General features: G+C 50.0%; 10 protein-coding genes across 10 annotated transcripts; 4 read left to right on the forward strand and 6 right to left on the reverse strand.

The window, feature by feature from the left end:
- Window positions 1–2,781: 2,781 nt before the first annotated feature.
- M437DRAFT_60857 (sugar transporter) lies at window positions 2,782–4,567 on the reverse strand (the record flags this gene model as incomplete). The annotated part of the gene is made up of 2 exons (XM_041023823.1): window positions 2,782–3,565; window positions 3,624–4,567. 2 exons carry the CDS (start codon window positions 4,565–4,567, stop codon window positions 2,782–2,784), a joined length of 1,728 nt encoding a protein of 575 aa, XP_040874836.1.
- An 896-nt stretch (window positions 4,568–5,463) lies between these two features.
- Window positions 5,464–7,080, reverse strand: M437DRAFT_70504 (MFS general substrate transporter; the record flags this gene model as incomplete). Its single annotated transcript, XM_041025475.1, has 5 exons — window positions 5,464–5,556; window positions 5,604–6,839; window positions 6,892–6,905; window positions 6,961–7,017; window positions 7,074–7,080. 5 exons carry the CDS (start codon window positions 7,078–7,080, stop codon window positions 5,464–5,466), a joined length of 1,407 nt encoding a protein of 468 aa, XP_040874837.1.
- Window positions 7,081–7,824: 744 nt separating this feature from the next.
- Window positions 7,825–8,922, reverse strand: M437DRAFT_89155 (uncharacterized protein; the record flags this gene model as incomplete). The annotated part of the gene is made up of 1 exon (XM_041028980.1): window positions 7,825–8,922. The coding sequence occupies one exon, from the start codon at window positions 8,920–8,922 to the stop codon at window positions 7,825–7,827; it is 1,098 nt and encodes a 365-aa protein (XP_040874838.1).
- A 583-nt stretch (window positions 8,923–9,505) lies between these two features.
- M437DRAFT_70506 (uncharacterized protein) lies at window positions 9,506–10,318 on the forward strand (the record flags this gene model as incomplete). The annotated part of the gene is made up of 3 exons (XM_041025476.1): window positions 9,506–9,806; window positions 9,874–10,106; window positions 10,142–10,318. The coding sequence occupies 3 exons, from the start codon at window positions 9,506–9,508 to the stop codon at window positions 10,316–10,318; spliced, it is 711 nt and encodes a 236-aa protein (XP_040874839.1).
- Window positions 10,319–10,385: 67 nt separating this feature from the next.
- Window positions 10,386–11,262, reverse strand: M437DRAFT_60825 (short chain dehydrogenase; the record flags this gene model as incomplete). The annotated part of the gene is made up of 3 exons (XM_041023819.1): window positions 10,386–10,658; window positions 10,711–11,082; window positions 11,134–11,262. The coding sequence occupies 3 exons, from the start codon at window positions 11,260–11,262 to the stop codon at window positions 10,386–10,388; spliced, it is 774 nt and encodes a 257-aa protein (XP_040874840.1).
- A 423-nt stretch (window positions 11,263–11,685) lies between these two features.
- M437DRAFT_89158 (calcium/calmodulin dependent protein kinase-like protein) lies at window positions 11,686–12,808 on the reverse strand (the record flags this gene model as incomplete). Its single annotated transcript, XM_041028981.1, has 2 exons — window positions 11,686–12,178; window positions 12,228–12,808. The coding sequence occupies 2 exons, from the start codon at window positions 12,806–12,808 to the stop codon at window positions 11,686–11,688; spliced, it is 1,074 nt and encodes a 357-aa protein (XP_040874841.1).
- Window positions 12,809–13,611: 803 nt separating this feature from the next.
- M437DRAFT_79482 (uncharacterized protein) lies at window positions 13,612–15,007 on the forward strand (the record flags this gene model as incomplete). The annotated part of the gene is made up of 2 exons (XM_041027183.1): window positions 13,612–13,862; window positions 13,912–15,007. The coding sequence occupies 2 exons, from the start codon at window positions 13,612–13,614 to the stop codon at window positions 15,005–15,007; spliced, it is 1,347 nt and encodes a 448-aa protein (XP_040874842.1).
- Window positions 14,993–16,481, reverse strand: M437DRAFT_70509 (uncharacterized protein; the record flags this gene model as incomplete). The annotated part of the gene is made up of 2 exons (XM_041025477.1): window positions 14,993–15,057; window positions 15,161–16,481. 2 exons carry the CDS (start codon window positions 16,479–16,481, stop codon window positions 14,993–14,995), a joined length of 1,386 nt encoding a protein of 461 aa, XP_040874843.1.
- A 2,072-nt stretch (window positions 16,482–18,553) lies between these two features.
- On the forward strand, window positions 18,554–20,452 carry M437DRAFT_79484 (uncharacterized protein; the record flags this gene model as incomplete). The annotated part of the gene is made up of 2 exons (XM_041027184.1): window positions 18,554–18,970; window positions 19,025–20,452. The coding sequence occupies 2 exons, from the start codon at window positions 18,554–18,556 to the stop codon at window positions 20,450–20,452; spliced, it is 1,845 nt and encodes a 614-aa protein (XP_040874844.1).
- A 908-nt stretch (window positions 20,453–21,360) lies between these two features.
- Window positions 21,361–22,011, forward strand: M437DRAFT_31219 (uncharacterized protein; the record flags this gene model as incomplete). Its single annotated transcript, XM_041019197.1, has 2 exons — window positions 21,361–21,917; window positions 21,966–22,011. Coding segments are annotated over 2 exons (603 nt in total), but the record flags the coding sequence as incomplete, so codon positions are not given.
- Window positions 22,012–25,067: the final 3,056 nt, after the last annotated feature.

Here is a 25,067-nt window from a genome sequence, read left to right on the forward strand (position 1 = left end):
GTCCGGAGAAGGTTGTGGGCATAGTATTGAGGTACCTCGGTCTCGGATCACGGAAGAAATTTGGTCCTGACTAGCCAACTTTAATTTGGCCATCAAGCATTCCCCTATGACTAAAGAACAGCATGAAGCTGAAAGCTGACCAATCGGGCGACATGGATATGTCGACACGTCCACAGACGTTCGCGAGTCCCGAGAACTGGAAACGCTAGCCAACTTTGTTTTGCTGTTCGAACGGAGCAACGGAGCCAAGCAAAGATTTTATGCTTCTTGCTCCTTACCAGTCGTCCGACCGACCCACCAATTTTTTCTGAGAACATGCCTGCCAGGGCAAGGTACCTGCATACTCTGCCGAGAGATAACTTGCGCCTACCGAGAGTCTGTACTAATCCCGTTCTTCGCCGAATGTCCTGTATAAGGTAGCGAGATACAAAAGCAATAGTTCAAGCATGATCGAGCACATGTGGCACAGGATGTTTTGATCTTGCCGAATCCATGCGGCGGTAGATCATGCACACCATGATGGTCGAATCATCATTTTTCAGAAGCGGACACATCCGAGGCTCAGGTCGCGCCGCACGCTGAAGCATCTATTCGGCTATCAGAGTCGCTGGGCACCATTCGAGCTGAACTGGATATCACAGCGTTCGAATGTCTGGACCATGGCTTCATGCTCTATTCTGTCCGCCACGTGGCTTATCAGCTACTGTCCGCACTCTGTCGTCCCACCGAATTGGCCTGGCCCTGGGGCCATATTCGTGCGCCATCGCGAATCAACGGCTTTAGGCAAATGATCCGTAGATCGCCCTGGGCTTTGCTCGAATGAACATAGTATGGATACTGTTATCAGTATGTACTGCCAATCACGGCAGTCCACAGGATACAGAGCGCTTATCTGCATGATATCTGATGCATAGTCATGCCGTCCATGCAGGTCCTGGTCGTTCGGATGTCAAGTCGTGTCCAGATATAGGTACCCAATTATTGGAATGCCGCATTGCATATCTTGGACTAGGCCGAAATTACCTTCTCAAGCATTGCATGTCCCACGTGTTTTCCTGTTTTGTCAAGCCCGACATTTTCACTGAACATTAGATCCTCACAACGACAAGTGACGAGAGTTCTTTCATCCCATAAACATTGATTATCGAACTCGATGGGTATCATCGCGATGCTCCTTGCTTACCAATCATGCTTCATTGTCCCTCCTGTTTGTCACTCTTTCTAGTGTCTGATAACCTACTCTTTCTCGTGGATTCCAACCCCTCACGCCTTGCTCGTCGATCATGCCGTCCTCTGCTGAAGTGGTAACCCTGCTCAGTTCTATGTCGGATACCGTAGCTACATGAGGAATCCTTCACCAGCTGGAATCAACCAAGCTTCTTCCTTCCTTCAGCTCACCATTCTCTGTACCGACAATGATTCCATTTGCCTCGATGTGCGGCGAGACCTAGACCACCGACACATTTTTGACCGAATTAACAGATATCGGCAGCCAGCCCGAGCAATTGAACACGCATTGGCGACAGCCACCCTGATTCAACTACGACTCGGTCACTTCTCTGTCTCATCTTTTGTGGCTTCTTCCATGAAAGTTCTAGTGTTCGAAAACTTGTCTGACAAAGCGCGCCAAGCGAGTCGGAAACGCTTGATCAAGTCAAGCCTCACGAGAAAGTAAAACTTCCCGCTGCATCAATAGTCTGAAATTCGAAGAAGGGATGACGACAGCAGCTCACTTGTGAGACCAAGTTTCGTGCGTGATTTGACTTCTTCTTCGTCACCGAGGATGCCAGTGGTTTGTGGCTTCGAAACCTGTCTCTCACCGTTTCGTACTCAACACGTTGATGTCTGAGGCTTAACAACTGACCACCGTTGTCTCCGCGTCATCCATTCACAGCGGCTTTGACGCAACGCAGACCTAAGACAGTATTTCATATGTCTTCAGCTACGACTAGGTCGCGTCCGATGATCTTTTGTACCTTGTCGACTTCCTTCTCGATACCTGGATTCGACGCTCTGCGATGCTTCGGACCATGGTAATTATCGCAGAAAAGACACTCAAGACATGCTAGATTAATCGTTACAAAGTTTTCAACAACTCATCCTTGATACACAGGTCGCCAATTATTATCGTGTTTGTCGAAATCTCATAATTGTGCCCAGCTGGGCGGAGACCCATGCGGAATCCCATAGTTGCGCCCACGCTCGCTCAAAAGCACCACCTGTTTGTTAACACGAGAAACAAACTTTTCAAGGAGATCAGGCCACCGTGCCATACCTGAGCTCCAATCTATACGACTTTCAATTGATTACCAGGCCCTCGATGCCCTTCGGCACCCCTGCAATTACTTTGCTGCGTCTTCGGCGAGGCCATAAATGGCGGCTTCCAAGACCTTATGTCGGAACGAGACTACTTGGCAAGGGAGATTCGGATGGGCCGAACGGTACAGTTCGATGCGAATAAAAGCTTCGAAAAGGATGTTATCCATCTGCTCAAGGATGCTTTGGTGGAGATTGTGACCATGCTCACGCTGGCAAATGCGGCTCTCGCGCATCACGACGCATGGGAAGGCAATTGATCAGTGTGCGACGTCCGAAAACGTTGTTTGATACTTCACGTGGCGTTCCTATGTGATTACAAGACTGGCATCGACTCAATTCAGACAACAACCTCCACCGTGGATGTCAATTGAGAAGGTAGGCAGATGCATCATAGAGGTTAGAGATTTGCTTATTCACAATTGGTTAATAACATGTGAACAATAATGAACACTGCCTCCGATTCTACTCAGCCACACGAGTTTTCTCAGTGTAAACAGTAACAGGCTTCAGATCGTCCACCGTCTCAGCCCCGGAAATGCCCAACTGCGCCTCAATCCTCTGCATACGCTCTCGATCCGCAGCAGCGAGACTATCCTTTGAACCTCCAAAGTACAAATCCAGTTCTTCAAGCGTCTTGTTCTTAGTCTCAGGAACAAGAGTCCACACGAAAATGCCACCACCAATGGAGAAAATGGCAAAGAAGATGTAAGTGCCGTACTTCATGCTATCAAGCATATCGCGAGTGGAAAGGCCGATGACAAAATTGAAGATCCAGTTTGTCGAGGCGACGATGGAGACACCGCGGGAACGGACTGAGGAAGGGAAGAGTTCTTGGGTCAAGACCCAGGCTACGGGACCCCATGAGTAGGCAAAATTGCAAGCGAAGAGCCAAACAAAGACGACAGAGACCCAACCGGCAGCTTTGTGCTGGGCCCAGTCGGTCTCATAGGAGCCATCGATGCCTGCGACGACGATGTGACAGATGAACATGCCGATGGCACCGACGATAAGGAAAGTCTTGCGACCAAACTTGTCGAGGAAGAATACAGCTGGGAGTGTAAAGAGGATCTGTAGGATACCAGTCACACCGGTGGCAAGGAGGGTGACAGTCGTCGACGTGAGGCCGAACGAGCCGAAAATTTGGGGTGCATAGTAAAGAACGGCATTGATTCCAGTGAACTGTTGGAAAATCATAATCCAGCAACCAATAGCGAGACGCTTGAAAATGTTGGGAGTGAAAAGCACCCTGCAGCAAGGTATGTCAGTAATGGTGTGTTTGCGACAAGTTCATTCGAAAGACTTACTTCCACGGTGCAAGGACTCCGCCTTGACCAATTTGCTCCTGCTCGGTCTCGCGATCGAAAAGAACGGCCGCCTTGATTTCGAGATATTCGGCGTTGAGAAGGGGATCCTCAGCCGGTAGACGACGAAGTCTACAGAGCGCAGCCACTGCCTCCTCGTCACGATCCTTCATGACAAGCCAGCGAGGTGAGAATGGCAAGAAGAACATGCCAAAGAAGAGAACCCAGGCAGGAACAAGCTGTATAGCGAGAGGCACCCGCCACGAGATAGCCTTCTCGCCAGTACAGGTATGGCCATGAGCAGCATTGAAGTCGAACTCTCCATCACTAGGGTAAGCGACATTGTGAGGCACCCCAGCAGGGTTGCAGTGGGTACCGCCAGCGAAATGCATTCCATAATCAGTCCAGAATGCGATAGCAGTGCCGATAGTGATGGAAAGCTGTTGTAGAGAGACCAAAGAACCACGGAGCTCTGGTGGGGCAATCTCTGCTTGATACAAAGGAATGACCATGGAGAACATTCCAATGCCGATACCACCGATGACTCTGCCAGCGAAGAGGAAGCCAGAATTTTGAGCACCAGTCTGTAGTCCAGTACCTAGAGTGAAAACAATGACAGCGACAAGCATCGAGTACTTGCGCGAGATCTTATCACACAAGTAGCCATTCAAAAGACTCCCCAACCAAGCGCCGAGTTCCAAGGAAGCAACTAACCAGCCCTGGATGGTCGAGCCAGTCAGATCCGGAAAATGGGCTTGGAAATTCTCCATGACGAGGATGGACCCCATGACACCCTGATCATAGCCATACATCATGCAACCAAGCGAGGCAAAGGAGCAGGTCATGAACACGTATGGGTTTCGGATCATGCCAATGAGACCACTTGCTTTGTTCGCATTGGCCTGTCCCACAAGGGACTGACTAGGGGCTGAGGCGACGCCAACCATGTTGAGAATGGGTCTGTCGAAAGCAAAGATAGTGTCAGGAGGAGTAAGCAGTGCCAGCAGGCAAGCGACAACAAAGCACTTTATATAACATGGCTCTGTGCGACAATGAGGAATCCTTCGAGAGCAACGCAGCAACAACCTACGGACACCCGATCAGGGCAAGGCCGGCCAAGTAGTGCTTACTGTAGTCAAGCATCGAATGAGGAGCTCAGCATTCGGTGGAATCGGTAAACACGGCAAATAATTGCCTATAAATTTAGGGCATCCTTCATTGTATATATCGGAAGTGTCGGAATGAACGGTGATCAACATTGGGGTAACCCACATCTGATCACGTTATTGGCACATTCCAGCGGAGTTCCCATGGGGATGCTGCACATAACACTGGATGAATCCTCTAAACTTTCTCGGAAATTGATACATCCGCTCGCTGCGCAAGGATACATTGATGAGTCGCCTGAGTGTCTTTCTTCACCAGCCAGTTTAAGCATTGATCTTCTGTTCAATCCTACACGGCGAGTGCAGCTCCGCACTTGATTGTTAAGCACGGTCGATACATCTGGTACAACTCGGAAGCTTCTTGATCCAGCGTTGTTGACCCAATGCGATTCGAGGAATTGTTATCTTCCTAGGTTGAATCAACCATAAAAGAACAAGCAGCACAGTGAGGATATGACAAGGCAGATGACCGGATTCTTCGAATGACAAATGATTTGGTCACAAGGAAGTGCTAAAGGAATTTTTTTCGAGGTCAGGCTCTGTGGTAACTGAGGGTAACCTCCTCTGTGTACCGATATGTTGTCGTCTGATCATGTGATTCTGCGACCGGATGTCCGAGGCCGTCGCCCAAATCTTGTCGCTTTGATTGTATCGCTTCGTGTCACAGATCTCATGATCTATCCAACTTTTGTCATCTGATTTTCTACAACGACCTCGGATGCTTCTTCGTCAGTGACATCCGAAGTGATCGGTCTCGTTTTATCATCAAGCTGCGACTGAGTTAGCGAAGCTCAGTGTGTAGGGAAAATGAACGAACCTTTTTGACAGCATAGCCAATGGCGACATATGCGAAACAAACGACTACCATGGTTATGGCTCCCTTCTTCCAGTATGGAACGTCTGTTGCAGGGTACAATATCAAGCCCCAAAAAGTGTAGAGGGTCTGTCCACTAAGGGCCATAGTGTAAAGAGTGACTGATCTGACTGCATCGTCACCCGTTCTAGTAAGGATCGAGTTGGCCCATCCATACATGACAGGATTGACGATGAACGAAGTGCCACTCAGGTAATGTGCGGTAAAGACCCCACCATCCGAAAGGTGAGGCTGCAACAGGAGAATAGCTGTGACAAGCTGAATCACCGATGCCAGAACAATCATCGGCATTCTTTGGCCGGTTCTGTCAATGAACATGCCAGCACCAATCTGCGACACGATGGCTACGGCCTGGATACCGAGAGGATATGTCGTGATGGCAGTCTGGCTGAATCTTTTCTTGTTGTACTTCATCCAGAGCAGGAACATGCCTTGGAAGGCGAAGGCTTCCAGCATACCCGAGATGACAGACAAAGACGCCATAAGGTAGATATGCGGTGTCTTGAGCACTCTCGGGATCAATGTTTTCCAGTGGATACTGTGGCTATTCTCTTTTCTAGGTCCAAGTCTGTCGTGAGCAAGCTGAATCTCTTCCTTGGTAAGGTATGAGACTTTAGTCGTCTCAGGAAGATCAGGGAAGAAGAGGAAACCAAAGATGGCAAATGGGATACCCATCACACCATTGATGATGAACACCCACTGATATCCAGTGAGGCCGGCGTTACCGTGCAAAGATTTGTTCATGGCTGTCATCATGATACCAGAGAATAGACTGCCGACTTGTCCAACGGCAGTGAAGATAGCAGCGCGCTTGGAAAGTTCAGAGGGTGTGTACCATGAACCAAAGACGTACATGCTGCCTCCATAGACACTCGCTTCGAGAAGACCCTGGAAGAAGCGAGCTGCACATAGTCCTGCAAAGTTTGTGCATGCAGCAAGACACATCGTCACGCCCGACCAGAGTATCAAGGTCAATGGAAGCCAGATACGAGGCGCAACTTTCTGGATGATCAAGGAATGGGGGATGCCACCAACAACACTGCCTGCTGTCCACATCGACAACAGAATGCTGTATTCGTTGGCGACGAGACCTAGGTCCTCACGGAGGCCTGAGACGTATGCATTTGCGAATGATTGACGGTCAAGGTAGTTGAAGAAGTAGCCGGCACAGCAGTATGTCTGAGCAGGAGTTAGAGTCTTGTCAGACTTGGTGATAATTGATCACATGTACCATGATAAAGAAATCTGTCGACTGATTAGTGGACGTGCACATTGATGGTGTGTGCAAAGAGACACGAACCGAGTTTTCTCACAAGCTTTTTCTCAGCTTGAGTTCTCTGAGAGCGAGACTCATCTCCTACATAATCAAGTCAGACAATAGTGATCGGAAGCGAGTTCAACAGCAAGACCTACGACTCATCTTGGCAAAAAGTGTGCAGGAGTGAGGTGCCGTGGAGAGAGAGTTATCAGATCAGATTGAGATGATCAGATTGATAAGGGGGGAACCATCTTTTTATTGGCAGCCTGCCACTGAAATAAAGTTTGGCATGATCCTCCGCTGGGGTACTGGGCATCCCACCGTATGGGGGTGATGTTGCGTAAAAACCATGTCAAGGACCCCGGTCTTGGTATGTTCTGGCGATATTCAGGCTTGGCCTGTGAGCCAAGAAGAGCTTGTGGCGTCAACGTGTTACAAAACAGCCGACGTGATCTTCATGGTTGTCTCTGGATCAGTGGTGATACGAGTCGAAGGGCTCTGGTCGTAGTGACGCTGTTGGTGTACACTTAGCAATTGACTAGGCGCTTCTAGATAAGACTAAAGAGCATACATGCTCATCGTTGTCAGATCCTTGATCGTGGTTGCTGATACTGCCAATACGATATATTCTTGGCAGACGGGCAAGAGCGGACGAGTTTTTGGAGCTGAATGTCCCGCGACAGTTCCTCGAATCCTTTCACTGCATTTTTCGTGTCAAGCATGCAGTCCCAGAGGTTGACGGATAGCTCAAAGGGGTTCCGGCTCGTTCTCGAACGCAAAATTTTATGATCCTCCAGGATTCCTAGTGGGGGCTGCAGGAGGATATCGATGCCATTTCAAGAGACTGGCGGAGGGCCGTGCTATATCAACACATGGTGCTCGAGATTCAAGTCGACCAGAGCCTCGTCAACCATGACGAATGGTCGTAAGCTCCAAGACCAAGAAAGCAAGATATGCAACAAGCATGAGTAAACCAGCAGCACGACTCCATCTCGCGCCAAACCAGACAACAACAGTCATGAACAGCGACGAGCCCAAAAGCACAAACAACTCGACAACATTAACAGTACCCCTGTCGAACTTGCCAGCCCTACTAACCCAGAGAATCCCCATACACAGGGTAAGCAAGAAGATATTGCTTCCAACAGTATTCGCGACCAGAATGCCTGTGCGATTGCGGCTTCCACTCATGACTGCAATAAACTTCTCTGGTAGCGTTGTTGCGATGGAGAGAAATACAACTTTGAAAAGTACTTCTGACAAGCCGGTCTCGTGCGCGATGGATGAGGAAGCATTTGATAGGACAAAACTGCTCAGCAGGATTGCCAGGAAGCCAAGGAATAGGGATGCGATGTGGTAAGCTGCGCTGTGCTTGTGGCGCGAGCTAGACATGTTCTGCTCTGTTGCCAAGAGGGGAGTTGTTGAGTTGACTTGACTGTCGCCGACATTGTTGACGTTGCTGTTCTCATCGAAATCGCTCTCACTGTCGCTGTCGCTATCGCTGTCTGACTCGGGCGCAACCAAGCGACCCTTGGTGATCAGGTAAGCAACAGAGCCAACATAGAGAACGAATATGCCGATCAAGATGCCACCGAAGACTCTCAATACCATTGGAGATTCTAGAAAGTGCAGACCAATAACCAGACCAGTAATTAAAAGCATAACCAGGGTATAAACCCTAGCGCTCGAATCAAATACTGCGTCTTCCTCATTGCTGCGGAAGATCAAGCCCAGCGAAAAGGCACCCAGGATGTTCGAGATGCTCGAGCCAACGATGTTGCCAATGGCAAGTGAAGATCGTTTTTGCAAGATGCATATTACGACAACAGCAAGTTCTTCCCACTCGGCGCCTGCGGTGAGTAAGCCGATGATGGATTCGGGTATGCCTGTGCGCTCGGCAACAATGGCGGTATGGTCGATGAATCTGTCGGCGCCAAATTCAAGCACGAACAAGGCGCAGATGAAACTTGCTACATTGTATGCTAGGGCTGCTGCATTGGCCATTGATACAAAATCTACAATGTTTTGGTGAAGCTGTTCGAGGCGATGAACTCGTGTCGTGTGTCAGGTCGTCAATCAATAAAAGTGGCCAGAAGTCATGGAGAGTCAAATCTCGTGACTGGCAGACAGTGACATCTCACCAGGCCTGAGCCGCACAACTTCCCCACTAGGTAACAACACGCCTCAGCATGCTGTCTAGACCTCAACGACAAGAGCCGTCTCTGTTCCTAATTTGTGAAGTCGACGCCATACTCGCGCTCTGCCTATTGCAAAATACGGCATGTTCAAGATTATCAAAGTATGGCTGCATGTCTTGCAGCATTTGAACATGATTGTCATTTAACCGATACAAAGCCCTAATAGACAAAAGCCGAACGGCAGTACATAGAGGTGTATACAGGTAAAGCCCTAAGTGAAGGTTCAGGTTACACAGTCCGCATATCCCTAAACGTCGTTATACACGTTATACACGAGAACTTTGTGTGCTTGCCACAAGTTCTAGCCAAAACATCACTATCACCTATAAAACACCCAGCAGCTTCTCCATACTTTCCGTTCAATTTCTCTGCCATTCCCGCCTTTCAAGATGTATGTCACGACACATCTCACCAGGACCTCTCTCCTACATCCTTTTCTTCTGATTATCTTGATCTGTGTCAGTACCACACTAGCCCAAGACTGGCATTTCGTGGCCTTCACCACACCAGAAGGTCAAGAGTTCATCAGTCAATCTGGCAACATGATCGTCCCTCCCATCCACGAAGCCGCGACAAACTATCTCTGGCCCGGTCTGCAAAGCACCGACAATTCTGGCGTATATCAAAATGTTCTAGATGGGAGAAGTGGCAGTTGGTGGTTTGGAAGTGGTTGGTGTTGTTCGAATCCCAGTAAGCAAGCAAACCTTTACGTTTTGAACCGTTTTTGTTGAGGCTGCGGCTAAACCGGCAATCACAGGTCTACCCTGGGGTGGTGGGTTTGGTGCTGAAGAAGGCGATGTGTTGTTCTTCAACAATACGCGTAATGCAAATGCCACCGAGTGGGTTAGTGTGATTGAGAAGAATTGCGGTGAAGCTTCTGCGACAAATTCGTTCCCAATTGCAGATAAAGTCATGAATGATGCACCTTTTGCCGCCGAGTTGTATGGAGCTTGGGATTTTGGCCCGCTTGTGTTCGAGGACGTTATCTTGGTAAGTCTTGATTTTCCGCTTTTGAGAGAATCTAGGGACTGATTCGGGTCGCTCGCAAGATTGCTACGGGCAGTGATACAGGCTTCTGCACTGACAACCCTTGGAACTACAATGGCGCGACGAATGTCAGTGTTGTTGGTGTTCAGGCAACCGTGCATACAGATACAGTTACTTGCAGCATTGAGAGTATCACGCTTTGGGGGCCTGCATGATTATCAAGCAATTGATGTCTCTTTCAGATGAGCTGGGCTCAAAAGTAATGGCAATCTGACAAGGTTTCTATGTTGCCGTGATGCCACCATCAACAGAAATGACACCACCAGTGACGAAATCATTCTCCAACACAAAATCCACAGCTTTTGCGACATCAGCACATTTACCAAGTCTGTTCAAGGGATGCATGGCAGCAGCTTGCTCTCTGGAGAACACGCCGCCATTGAAACTCTCCTCCAAGACGGGCATGCCCGAGTCAATGATACCAGGCGCAACAGTAGAGATGTAGATTCCTTCTTTGGCATACTCGAGTGCTGTTGATTTGGTAAGGCCAATGACCTGGCAGTATTCATCAGCGATGATCTTGAGAGGAGAACTAGAAGAGACGGACAGCATGCTTGGTTGATGAGTAAGGAGCGGCATAGGGTACACCAATGAGGCCAGTCATGCTGGATATGTTGATGATGGTACCTCTCCTACCAGCGTCGCCATGCTTGTCTTGCTTCAACATTATCTTGATTTGCTCTTGCATGCAGAAGAAGGTGCCTTTCAGATTGAGCTTGTACATCGAGTCGAGATCCTCGACCGGTGTCATATGGAATGGTTGGAAGGTACTTGACATGCCAGCATTGTTGACAGCAGCATCGAGCCGACCATGCTTTTCGAGAACGTGTTCGTGGAGAGCAATGACTGACGCGTGATCGGTAATGTCGACAGGATGGAATGAAGCACTGCCGCCGCTTTGTGTAATAGATTCTACGACCTGGAGCTTACTGTCAGGCGGCGTCTATGCTTCTGTGAGGTCAAGGCCGACCGTGTTGCCCTTGTCTTGGTTCCTGCCTGTGACGATGACGGTCCAACCCTTCTTTGCGAGATGCTCGGCAGTTTCTTTGCCAATGCCGGTCGTAGCACCAACGATGAGGCAAGTTCTTTTGGCAGCCATAATTACCAGTTGCGATCAAGGAGGTGGACAAGTGAGTCCGAAAGGACGGTGAGGTACCACGACCATATTATTCGAGCAACTGCAGGCGGGGTAATGGCCCGATGAATGGGATGTTCGATAAGGCGCCAGCCGCTGATGCAGCGATACATGAAACATGATGGATGCAGGCGGGAGCTAGCTGTCAGCCGGCTGACGCTAAGAGGAAATGCATGATTCGGCCGTGATATTACAGTAAAGCATCAGATCGCGAAAGCCATTGGCTATGTGGGAAGATAAATATCAATGAATGTTATGCTGAAGAGTGTACTTCTTGCAGATGTGGAGGGGTATACAGAAAGGATCCACAGTCTGCCAGAGTTCTGATAGGGCAAGAATACATGCTATGCGCTGGCAAACGAAAGGAAATTAGAGGAATTCCAGGAATCAAGCAGCAGTGGCAGTTTGGCTTTTGGGCTTTGAGTCCATGTCGACGTCGCCGTCCTTGTCTTTTGGTGCGGCAGTGTCGACACGTTCGGGCTTGTGGGTATGAGCGCCATCCATCATGCCCATGCCGCCACCAGCTCTGAGTTGGTTGATAGCGCGAACAGTGTCGATGGCTTTGTGTAGGGTCCTTCTGGCATTGAAGTTCTTCTTGACGGTGGGCAGCAGATCCTCGTTGCCTCTTTCTTGTGCAGGGCCAGCGATCCAGTCGTGGCTTAAGGCTTCGTGGGCTGTCATGCGTTTCGTGGGGTCGATCGTCAGACAGCGCTTGATAAAGGCTCGGGCAGACAGCGACACGCCGCGCCAGTATTCGAGGGGGGTAAAGGAGTAGTCGGCGACGAGGATGGCCTGCATCTCTTCGAGATTGCTGTCGCGGTCGAATGGGGTATAACCGCAGAGGAGGAAGTAGGTGATGACGCCAATGGCCCACACATCACTGGAACGTGTCAGTAAGAGAAAAGTATGGCAGAAGAAAGAATGCTTACACTGGCTTGCCGTGACCGCTCTTGTTGAAGATCTCGGGAGCCATGTAGCCGGGAGTGCCGCAGGTCGTGGTCAAGACGTGGAACTGCTCCTCGTCCATGATACGAGACAAGCCAAAGTCGGCAATCATGAGGTCGGCATTGTCTTCGGGGGTGCGGAACAGCAGGTTCTCGGGCTTGAGATCGCGGTGGACGATGCCGTGGTCGTGGAGGTATGCGACAGCGGATAGAGTGGCACGGATAAGATCTGCAGCGTCGCTCTCGTAGTATGAGCCTTTACGACAGATGCGGTCGAAGAGCTCTCCACCCAGGGCCAGGTCGGTGACCAGGTACAGGTTGTTCATGGTCTCAAAGTAGTCGACCAGGGTGAGGATGTTCTGGTGACCCATTGAGACGCGCTTGAGGACGGCGATCTCGTTGCGCACCATGTGCTCACGGCCAGCCATGAGGCGCTTGTTGATGACCTTTGCGGCATAGTAGCGTCCTGTATCGATGTGGACGCACTCCTTGACGACCGAGTAGGAGCCAGCGCCAAGCGTCTTGCCAGTCTTATAGCGACACGGTTGGATCTGGGCTTGTGACATGGTTGTGGAAGGTGATGGGTGCGTTGGACGCTGGGAGCAGCACGTGGGTGAGACGCTCTTTGTACAAGAACAAGACGAGAAAGTGGGGTCGGGATCAGGAGACGGCAGGGCAGAAAGTCGTGTTTCACGTAAATAGTTTTGGTTGAGTTGGGCGGACGAAGTGCCAGTTGACGGTCCAGAACCTCGAGCGAACAATTGTTGGCCGTAGCAGTAACGTCAGATCAAGAAAGTTGGAAAGAGCAAGAGCAACTCAGCCAGACGGAAAGAGCAAAAGGTCGCTGCTTGCCCGCCGGTCGCGCTTGCTTGATGGGCCATCCCGCTTTGCTTGGCTTTCCCTGAACTTGTGGGGCCGCTCCTTCCTCAAACATGACACAACCCGGATTTCTCAAAGCTCTGCTGCTTCCTCTTCTCTCATGTCACCAGCCACCTCTGACAGCCTACGTTGACCTGATCTGTACTGTTTCGGTGCGCCTCTCCTTGTAGGTGACCTTCAAGAAGCGTAAGACCAAGCTCTTGGCCACCTCCTGCACAATCGTTTGCCGAGCATTTTGACCCCATTACGAGTGTCAAACCGTAGCTCGCAGCTTCAGCTCTACTGTCATGCACACTATTCCCGGTACAGTATCAACATGAGTCGTCTCCAGCCACATGGTAGCTGCGACACTGATCACGCACCTGCCCCATGAGCGCTCAACATGCTCTTGGCTTGTCGTTGCCTGTTTCTTCCTTCTTTCCTAGACACTGTATCTTTCTCTTCTGCCTGCCTTGACATCTCGAAATTCACATCTCGATCCACAACCATCATGAGCTCTCTCGATTCGCATCTGCACACTGCGCTGCAGACTGCCGAGGATGCCCTTGTCACCGTAGTCGATGGTCTCCAACTTCGCAAGGATGCGCCATTCTCTCCCGACGTGCCCAAAGAGCTTCTCAACTCTATGCCCGACCTCACTGGTCGCTTACTTCTGACATTTCCCTGGTCCAAACCAAGACCTGTGGATCCGTCGCAGCATAGCGTCTGGATCTTTGACAACACTGCATATCGCGTCCAGCTGTGCGCTCTTCTTTCAAGCTGTCTGCGCTACCCCTCTAACTGCTTCTAGGAGCCAGGATGCGAAGGTCAACAAGCACCAGGCAGACCCAAAAATCATCGCCGCTCCCAACGAACCTCTACCCCCACCGTACTGGGAAGTCGAGTATGTAGCGGCATACTTCTCCCGTGAGACCTGTCGCGAACCCTCCCACGTCATCGCCCACCTTGCTCGTTTGCTTGGACTTGCAAGAGAGGCAGCAACTGAAGAAGAGTGTATGGATGAAATCAAGGACAAGCTCGACGTTACACTCATCGAGAAGCGCCTTGAACCTTTTCTGAATCCCATCCTCCCTCGTCACACAATTCGCGTCAAGATCGCCGACACTGAGACACAGACACTGGGGCCCTCGAGTTCGTCGGGTATCTCATCTGACCTGCTCCGTCTACACTTTGACGCTCCAGCCGGAACACAACTCACCACGACGGCGAACTCAGATCCAACGCCTTGCTTCGTGACGCCGGGTCATACTGTTGTTGCTGAGCCCAAAGGCTGGGGAGTCATCTCGGATATCGACGACACCATCAAGATCACTGACACACTTTCCCCAATTGCCGTGCTCAAGTCAACCTTCATTGATGCGCCCACCCCAGTCTCTGGCATGCCTGAACTCTACAATGAGATGGTGAAGCTATTCAACGACCCCATCTTCTTCTATCTCTCGGGATCCCCTTACAATCTGTATCCGTTCCTGCGTGAATTCCGCCAGAAGTACTTCCCCGATGGCACAATGATTCTCCGTGACGCATCCTGGCAGAACCTTGGCGGTTTGATCAGCAGTCTCTCAGTCAACGTGCAGGAATATAAAGTTGACAGACTAGAGAAGATGCACACTTGGTTCCCGCAACGCCAGTTCATCTGTATCGGCGACAGCACACAAAAAGACCCTGAGTCTTACGGCGAGATTGCAAGACGCCATCCCGGCTGGATCAAAGCCATCTACATCCGTCGTGTTCCAGATGGGAACGAGGTACAAGGTGCATTGAACCCTGACAGAAATTCAGACAAGCGCTTCGAGACAGCTTTCAAAAGATTAGACAGCAAGATGTGGTTGGTATTTGACAACGCTGACGAGGTGAGGAAGAATATTCAGCTATTGAAGAAGTAGTCGATTCAGACTCCTCTGTCGGTTCCTGCCGACTGGGCTCGTTCGTGACTCTAGCAATCAATCATTATCATACATGAATATCTCTACACTCCGGCAGATTTCGGAGACTACATTATCATTACATTTGTGGCGGCCGCTGCGCCGTGTCATTACCTTGCAGATTGCCCAATTGATCCGTCAACTTGACGCCTGCCTCTGCTAATCTTTTCAACCAAAACCTGGTCTGTCGCTGTAGCTGATCGATTCCAACCTCTGCGACATCTTTCGTACGTTTCAGGACCTGCTCTCGGTTGTTCGCATTGTTCAACCTTTGCCTGGCGGCCTCGACATCTGCTTGAGCTTGTGTCATGGCTACTCCTGCGCGCGAATACTCGGCTCGCACAGTGTCCACCAGCGCCCGGGATAGCGATGTACCGATATGGCCATACTCAATGTCAATCACGTCTCTTGCTGATCTCGCTTGTTCCAAATCATGACGAGCGCGGACCTCCTTCCTCTGTGCTGTCCTCAGTGCCGCTTCTAAATCACGGTCACCGTTGTTGTTCGAAGTCCCAGACGCCACACTCAATCCGTTCGTGGCCATACGGTATTGGTCAAGCGCAGTTTTGACAATCTGCTGATGGTCTTCGATCCGAGCCAGCAAGTCGTCAAATGCTGTGTTGAGGTTCGAGAAGATGCTTCCGGCGTGTGGATGTATGCTCAACAATGCTCTTGCGGGGTCTTGAGATGGCGAGCGCGGGATTGTATTGCCTGGTGATGCTCGCATGTTTGGGCTACTCTGCTGGTGGTAGCTTTGGGGAACGGTTAGGTTTGTTGTGTTATATGACTCCAGCTCCGACATATGGAATGGAAAGTCTGCCTGCTGGGTGTCGAAGAGGGTATCCATGCGTGGTCGTTTGGTCTCCACTGGCGACACGGACATGTTTTGGAAGGCCTCTGGACTTGGACGCTTGAGTGGTGCTGTCAAAGATCCAGTTTGCAAAGGCATTGGGCTTGCGTCTAGAGTGAATCCATTCCAGGAGTCCAGAGGCTGTGCCATGGATTGGTAGCTTGGTTCGCTTTCATCCGCCTGGCTGACCACAGTGCTCGTTGGTGCAGAACTCGATCCACCTCGATCCCTCGACTGCTGTCTCCCTCTCTTGCCCGTGTCGAACTTCGCGGCACATTGCTCCAGATCTTTCAGGCTGAGCAATCTTTCACCTCCGTCCGTCAAGCCTTTGAGAAAGTCCAATGCCTTGTCGAATTCTGTAGAGACAGCGATGCGTTCGATGATGCGAAGTTTGGTGTTTCCGAACTCAGTTACTTTGCCGCTCTTGGTTGTTCGCATAGAGATGGGTATACAAGAAGGAAAGCCTGACCAGCCGGGTTGTTTGCGAATGGTTTCGATATTTCCATGGCGGCGAGCTGCTGTCACTGCTTCGCGCTTTTGGTCGCATGGTGAAGTGTTGTCATGTGTTGCTTCTGGCTCGGTCATTATACAAGAGCTTTGTTCCGTCTTATGCATCTGTCAGCCAGCTTCTGAATTTCTCCGAACCGATTACGGATGCCTCGTGTCCGGGAACGAAAGGGAAGACAAACGCATTTTGTACGGCATGGCAAGGGGATCAATCAAGTATAGCTTAGGGCAGCGTTTTACAACCGGCTGCCACGCGCGGGAAATCGATTTCTCGAATCCGCAAGATTGACCGAGATGATCGTCAGCCCGACAAACAGCCCTCGACTTTTTCTCCCTGACTACTCAAAACCTACGTGCGTACAAGATCGCTTTCGTTCTCATGCGTTTAAGAACCTTTGGGGAAGCGTACGTACACAGCACCGGCGCCGGCCCGTTTGGCTCTCGGCTCCTCTTACAAGAACAACCTTTTGCGGTCTGACGGAATGGTGGCGCATCAACCAACTAAGTAACATACCGCGATAGGAAATTGCGTCGCGTCTCGAACTGCAAAGAGATAGAGACAGCGAAGGTTCGTCTAACAAGGCACTGTCTTGACGTCGCTATTGCTGCGCCTCCTCGCAGCAATAGTGGTGGTGGAGAAGGTGTGTGGGGCCAGCGAAAGACTGATTCTACACAAGGTCTACTTTGTGAGCATTAGCAACAGTACCTTGTCGGATCTGATTATCAGTTGCGGATCAGAGCGACGAAATACGAGATGCTTGTTCTTAGCATTGGCGTTGCTTCGCTTTCTTGCTGCACAATGCTTCCTCACCACTCTCTACACTTTCTTTGTTTTACGTCCAGACCCCCCGCCGTTTCTTCCTTCAAATCATTCCCTCGTCCGCCCCGAAATCCTCTTGCGCCATCCTTTTCTCAACCGATACCGCTTACCCTTGCTGGTAAAGTCAGGAACGCGTGGTCCACAAATTAAGAGCGAAGTTAGGGCTGGGAAAACTGTCAGGACGCCGCCAAAAACCGATTTAGCGAACGGGCGAATCAGAGTGATGCGCTTGGGACTTCACGCTGGTCAGATCACCCTGGTCGGTCCTACATCTGATAACACAACCTTGTTGAGGTCGAACACGCCTTCATCATGAGTTGAGTCAAGCAAGTATTTCATACCTCGATCACTGTGCAATACTGAATGAGTAGGCAAAGCTCATTTGGGATGATGAGTCAAGAACATATGGTCAGAGATCAATCATTTACGATCACACGTTCACCCGGGCACGCTCAATCTTCAAACGCTGAGCGACCGAAATTTCCCAAAAGTCATGACACATACACCCAATCTGATATTCTTCATGGATACTGTCTTCTCCTTGGGAAGGAACAGCCGACTTCAATCGACTTACTCCTCGGTCTTGTCCGATGATAATCATCTAAAGTTCAACGCGGTCCTAGCATTAACCTATATTTACCCCGCAATTTACACAATGTACACGACGCACCTGGCTTGGCGTACGAAAATCCTTCTTCCGCACGTATCTACGGCTTTGTCTCTCGGGAGATTGACTGCAAGGATGACGACTCAAGAAGAACAAGCATTAGGCGGTGCCAAGTCGAAGGTTTTCGATGACTGATGCGGCATCGCAAGTAGCAATTTCGATGGGTTGGCTGAGCCTCCTTTTCGTAATGCTCTTTGTTGCGTGGTTGTGTTTGCTCGAGTCAGGTTGTGAGTCTCATACTCCTGCAATTCTTGCAATCTGACAGACACGACATCGAGAGACGCCAAGATGCTCGGTCATTGACGAGTCAATGTCCAGCGATCGATCACTCCGGTAGGTGAGTGCGAACGAGTATGACGATAATCCTTGGAGGACTTCGGTGTCTCTGCCGGTCATTCGGCGACCACGATAGCTTGTCCGAACGGTACTCGGAACTCTTGCCACGCGGTTGTGGGTCGCAATGTCCTGTCATACAACACGACGTCTGGTGCTCTGCTATGGTAGATATCTGCTCCAACCTGGTCTTCGTCAGGTTTGTTGCTTTCGTTCGTTTCGATGCGCTTTTCGGAAGTTGAAGTTGCATCCATTCGCCAGACACAATTCTCTTGATACTCGTATACTAAGCTGCAGATCTTTGCGACGGCCAGCTCCCCTTTTGCGAACATGGTTAGACTAGCGCTTCTCACTGGACTTCTAACCTTGACATACTTCGACCAAACAGCTGCTGAAGATGTCGGCACGAACTTCGATACCAAGAACACACAAGCCTTTGAGCACGAATTTGGATCTTTTCCATACAAAACCTTTCAATCCTCCGACTTGATGTCGCCAATTCTACGTCGACCAAACGATTCGCCAGTATGTCATGATGATAATTACATCTTCTTGTCACCGAGAGGATATCAGGTACCGCATCCAGCAGTTGCGATTATGGATAATGATGGTGAATTGGTCTGGGAGCATTATGTCGAGGGTCAAGGGTACAACCTTAAAGTCCAAGAGTATCAAGGCGAGCAGGTACTCACGTTTTGGGTTGGGGATGATGGAATAGGTGGACATGGTGAGGGCGACTATTTTATGGTTCGTTATGCATTTCGTCCCGATCTTATGCATTTTCTGACGACGAAACTGCAGTACAACTTCAGATACGAGGAGATTGCAAAGATCTCAGCTCTGAACGGATTACACGCAGATTTACACGAACTGACCATCACGCCTCAAGGAACTGGTATCATGACCATCTACGAGATCTATCCAATCACTTTACCCGGCTTTGTGGACGACACAGACGTGATTTGGGTCTGGGACTGCCTCTTCCAAGAGATCGACATAGCGACGAACGAACTAGTCTTTCAATGGCGTGCATCCGAACATCACAGCTTAGAAGAAACGTATCGTGGTATTCGCGATGAAGGAAGGGAGCCTACTCGTCCCTGGGATTGGTATCACATGAACAGTATCCAGAAAGACGGACTTGGCAATTATCTGGTCTCTGCGAGGTATACGCATACTATCACTTACATCGATGGCAGGACTGGCGAAATCATCTGGATCCTGGGCGGCAAGCGGAACGCATTTGAGGATTTGAGCAAGGGGCAGAGCAAAGCTACAAATATCGCTTACCAACATTTTGCTCGTTTCCACAACTTGACCGAGTTTCCGGTCTTGTTGGCTGAAGAGATCAAGTTGCATCCGACGAAGGATGTAAATGGTGTGACCAAAATGCTGGTCTCTGCCTTCGACAACGGCGCAGATAACGAGGGTACTGGACATCGACCCTCCAGAGGCGTCCTTATCGAGATCACATACCCTACTGCAGGTCCATCTTCAGTCTCGGGCGCATACACCGCAAAACTCATCCGAGAGTACATCCACCCAGCCCAGTTCATCTCCTCAAGTCAGGGAAGTATGCAAGTCATCCCATCAGACGCCGACTCTGATCCGCGAGTCTTGCTAGGCTATGGCTACGTAGGTGTTTGGACAGAATTTACTGCCGATGGAGAAGTTCTCTGCGATAATCGCTTCTCGACGATGTCTTCTTGGGGCAAGGGAGACGTGCAATCCTACCGCGTGCTCAAAGCTCCCTGGAAAGGCGAGCCCAGCTGGCCACCTACACTTGCATTTGGGAACGACAAACAATCTTCAATCTTTGTGAGCTGGAATGGGGCTACAGAAGTGCAAGCGTGGAGACTGCAGCAAGCTAATGAAAGCACCTGTCCGGACGAAGACTGGGAAGATGTTTCTATGACACAGAAGAAAGGATTCGAGACCGAACTTGACCTTAAAGATGGCGATATGCGCTTCTTTCGTGTTGTTGCACTGGATGCAGATGGTGAGGTACTTGGTGTCACTAACATGCTTGATCTTGGGTGGGAAGTGGGTGTCAATGGAGTCTTTGATGGATTGGAGATACGTGCGAGCGATCCAGTACAGTTGGCTATGGTCTCTGTTGCAGCCCTTGCACTTTTCGTTATTGGTTATGAGGGATTTCGACAATTCAAGAGTTGGAGAGAGACGAAGCGCTTGGGATATAAGCAGGTAGAATCACACAGTGAGGTCTGATCCTATCGCTCGAACTATCTACAACTGCTCTCAAACAATGCTTTCTATCCTCCTATCCGTCCAGTCTGACTCGTAACGCAAAGCTACCAAATCGCAAATCTGATAACAGTGATTCAGATCGAGATCGATTCTAGACCTGGATCCACTTCCCCACAATCGCAACAAATCGATTCTATACCAATGGTCCTCGACGACTCTTCTTGGCACCTTTGATTGAGTTGACCGTTGGAAAGCCATGAGGCGCTACACTGCGTGGCATTTGTCTTGGCAATACAAGCCAGACGTGCGTGAGATGCTTGACGACGTAAGCTTTCTACGTATACCAAGTCTCGGCATGGCGCAGAGCCTTGATCGTTGAGGCTTGCTCAGACGACCTGTTTGAGGGTATGCGTGTCGACGGGTGAGGCTTGGAGGTGCTTAGCTGTCCTCGAATGCCTGTGGTCAATTGAGTTGCAAGGAGTGCAGGGGGGAGTGTATACCCTGCTGTGGCCTATCGAGGATGGCGGATCATCTCATCAACACAATCAGGATTTCCATCCTACGTCTGTTCCACAATGGTTTCGCTGCAACAACTCGAGTCATCAAGCTCCAAGATCCGCTTGATCATTGCGACTTTTCTATGTCTTTTCTTCCTGCTTGCTCTGATCGAAGCGTGGAAGCGTGACATGGTCTCTGTCAAACTCCAGCCTGGTTTATTGTCCATAGGGTACACAGATACAGACTATGGCTCTTTTGCATTCGAAGACGAGCCAAGTCCTGATGCATTGATATTTCCTCGTCCTGCTATCATTGCAGGAGCTGTGACTGCAGAAAGCCTGTCCTGGATGCAGAACATGACAGAATTGTGAGGATATGTTGAAAGGATGTGAATGCGACAGCTAACAAATCGCAGCTATGATACGTTTCCCTTCGTTGTTACAGACTCGAAAGCCCCATCGCATCTTAGAGTCCCAGCAAACAAAGGACGAGAAGCAATGGTTTACCTCACCTATCTAATCCACAACTACGACCACCTCCCCGCATATGCAATCTTCACCCACGGACATCGACAAGCATGGCACCAAGAAAGAGATATCATGGACATGATCCACGATCTCAAAGTCGACGCACTCGAACAAGCAGGATATGTCTCGTTGCGATTCAGCTGGTCCCCCTCGTGTCCAGCAGAGCTAAGGCCAAAACACCACGATGCAGTGGTTTGGGGCAATGGCGATCATGTCCGAGAGACCGAGGATGCGATTGGAGAGGCATGGGCTGTATTGTTCCCAGATGAGGAGTTGCCCGATACGATAGCTTCCCAATGTTGCGCGCAGTTTGCAGTGACGAGGAAAACGATGCTACGAAGGACGAAGGAGGACTACATCCGCATGCGGCAATGGCTCTTGGAGACGCCACTGGATGATGCGGTCAGTGGAAGAGTGTTTGAGAAGCTGTGGGCGTATATTATGCTTGGTGAAGCTGTGCAGTAAGTTTGGCCAGGGATGGTGTGATAGACTAAGGCTAACCGGCATAGTTGTCCTGATCCTCAGACCGCCGCATGCGAGTACTTCGGGTACTGCGAGACCCGAGTTTGGCCGACACCTCCACAAGCGATGGGTACATTGCCCACCACAAGATGATGACGAGGGGCTGTGTGATAACTTGGAAGGCAACTTCAACGCGCTAAGCTATATGCAACATTATCGGGCTCGAAATCTATCTGAAACCGTTTTGGGCCTGCCTCAGCCCCTTGCGTGACCATTTCAAGGGATGTGGAATGTCTCGAGACAGAGGACGCGCTCGTCATTCGGGTCGGCTTCTGCTCAGTTGAGCAGCGCAATCCTCAGGCCAGTCGTATGGAAGCGTAGTTTGATAAACGGGAGCGAAAGCTACAACCCGAAAGAAGGACTTCGTGCCGAATAGGCAAGAGAATGCTGACCTGCAATCGATCGAGGGCCTTCCATCAGTAGTTCGCATTCATTTGCCCAAGAAACTTTCGAAGTCCTGGCTGCCTCCTGCAGTACCTTCCACAATGCTTCGACTTGCTGACAACGTTCGGGCAGGGCGAAGCAACGAATAGCGGCAGGAAAATAGGGCATCACCGCGATAATAACCATGTGATAGTGAGCTTGGAATAATGCGGCCAACGGATCCAATCTGCATATCTGCTCGACCACATGGGGAGCCCAGTGCAACCAGTGCCTGATTGGGTAGATGGCTTTCAACTGAGCAAAGGCTGTATCTGGTAGCGGGTATGTGCACAGATTTGATACAAAGTGTATGATCTCTCTTAATGCTTGAGAGTATACACGATGGCCACGCAAGTGATGTCTCAGGAGTTCCAGTGGAGGCAGAATCCTTTGGATCACGAGCTCTAATGGGACTTTTTGAAACGATTCGATATGCGACAGGGGTCTCCAATACTGAATGATCCGTGAAGTGAGAGACATATCGTCCGTCATCTCAAGAGCCTGTTCCTAGCGTCAGTCATAGGTCATTGTCATATAAGCACAACATCTCACGGTCGAAAACCCTTTTGTGAGTTCCACAAATTCCTGACTGTATACTTGTGTCAGCAAGACACCCAAAATCCGACGACAGGAGAACTACCTGCTCTCCGAAACCCATGAGAGTAAGAATGATGCAGCGACAATTGCCTCTATGTACTCGCTCTTGAGATCAGTCAGAGCATCGCGAAGGCCGCGAAGTGCCAAATCCTTGTACTCTTGGGTGATAATATGCATCGGCCTTGATTTCGTGAGCGTCCCAATATAGAATGTACTTAGCGCACACAAGCTCCAGCGAGCGTAATCGACGAATTGAGAGAGACGGACAAATCTGATGGAATATCAGACTCTGCCGGCAATCGAGGTTTAACCAGGACTTCTTACTCTGGGAGCATTTTCGCACCGAAGAATGCATGTTTATCATGTTTGCCCATTTCCTCTGCGATTCGGGTAATTTGGAAGATCAGGAAGCGATCATGATGTGGTGTTTTCAAAGGCTCGAGAGTGGTCCAGTCTATGTCAGGAACAGCGTTTGTTTCGAATAGGTATCCCAAAGCTTGGTCCGCAGTACACGACGTATCCAGCAAAGAAACAGTTGTAGAGTCGGGATACGTGCATTGGGTTCGATGTTTCATGCAATTGAGACTATGTGCTCAGTCAGGATTGGACCCTGGTTGCAGCTGAGGCATTGACTCACCATGCCGGACGGAATTCGTCGCATTTAACTTTCCTCTGTCGACATATCGAGCTACAAACATTAGCTACGAATACGTTCTTTTTCGATTTCTCAGAGAGCAATGCCTACCATCCAGTTCGGGATTTAGTATGTGCACGCCGAGTTCTTTTCTCGGGCGGAATCTTCGTAACCATGAGAAAGCCGTACGCAGAGTCAAGAAGTCAACTGTCGAATGTAAGTGAAAGTATTCTTGTTGGCTTTCGCGAATTTTGAAAGCGCCTATATGGCTTGTCGACTCGGGACAATGGATGTCTCAGACATCAGCACCTAGCTGCCAGTTGGATAAGGGCTTGTGCTCAATCGGAAACGGGAAACTACTGTTTGGCTCCTAGGCGTCATCGAAAAGTCGATGTTTCGATGATGCAGCGAAAAGAGATGCGGCGCGCGATCAATAGAATCAAGGCCTCACTCTGTCACTCTGTCACAGAATTGAGGGCTGGCAAAATGTTACCCCGCGTGGCGGGACGTTCACTGTAGGCTTGTAGCCGTGCGCTCGTATTGCTGATCATAAGCATACCTATCTCCGTGAGAGAATCTGAGGTCCTACGTGCAGTCCGGGGCTCCGTCTAGCCATTAAGGTCGATGCCACTACACAGCTTAGCCCTCAGAATGATCGAAGTTGTCACGGCGCATGTTTGGATAGGAATAGGGGTTGTGATAATGCCAGACCCCTCACGTTCGACCGAGGGGTCTGGGGTCAATCTGGGCGACTGCACTTTGGGGTCATTTTCTGCGATGGCGCTTTGCTGAATCAGGCCTAATAATAATAAACGTTTGTGTCTCGAAGGGTTTCTACCGGACACAATGAACATGAGGCTCAACATTCTGTCGAGTGCCAAGTAGGGCATAGGCAGTGCACTCGTTTTAATCTTGTCGTTCACTCACTAGGAATTAGATTCAATTGCGGAACCTTTCTTCGAAAATGGTGAAAGCGTACGACCAAAGAACGTCATAAGGACGGCGATGCGTTTCAACTTGCATCTGTGGCCATGATCTGCTGCGTGGGCGAGAAGCGTTCTGTCAACAAGTCTTGCGGTATCATTGAGGTAGCGGTATCCTAGGATCGATGTAGGCTTGCTCCATTCGCAGCCAGTCTTCCTGGCGCAGATAACTTCTGAGACATGTAAGCAGCTCCAAATGCTGGACTGGAGGTTTCAAGCTTGAGATTCGACACTTTGCGATCAACAGTTCATCCCGTATTGCCCCATGATGTCTCGTGACTCCCGTGCAACTATTTGACTTTTCGTACAATCACTCGGCCAATAGTGTCTTTACGACCGCGAACACTAAGCCTGCCAGTCCCCGTTAGATCTTTGAGATACCTTGTGCTCTTGAAGGGACCATCCGAGGTGCAATTCGGCTTGAAATCAACAAGATGTCGGTTCACATAATT

Source organism: Aureobasidium melanogenum (genome assembly GCF_000721775.1).
Source record: "Aureobasidium melanogenum CBS 110374 unplaced genomic scaffold scaffold_46, whole genome shotgun sequence".
In the NCBI taxonomy this organism is placed as follows: Eukaryota; Fungi; Ascomycota; class Dothideomycetes; order Dothideales; family Saccotheciaceae; genus Aureobasidium; species Aureobasidium melanogenum.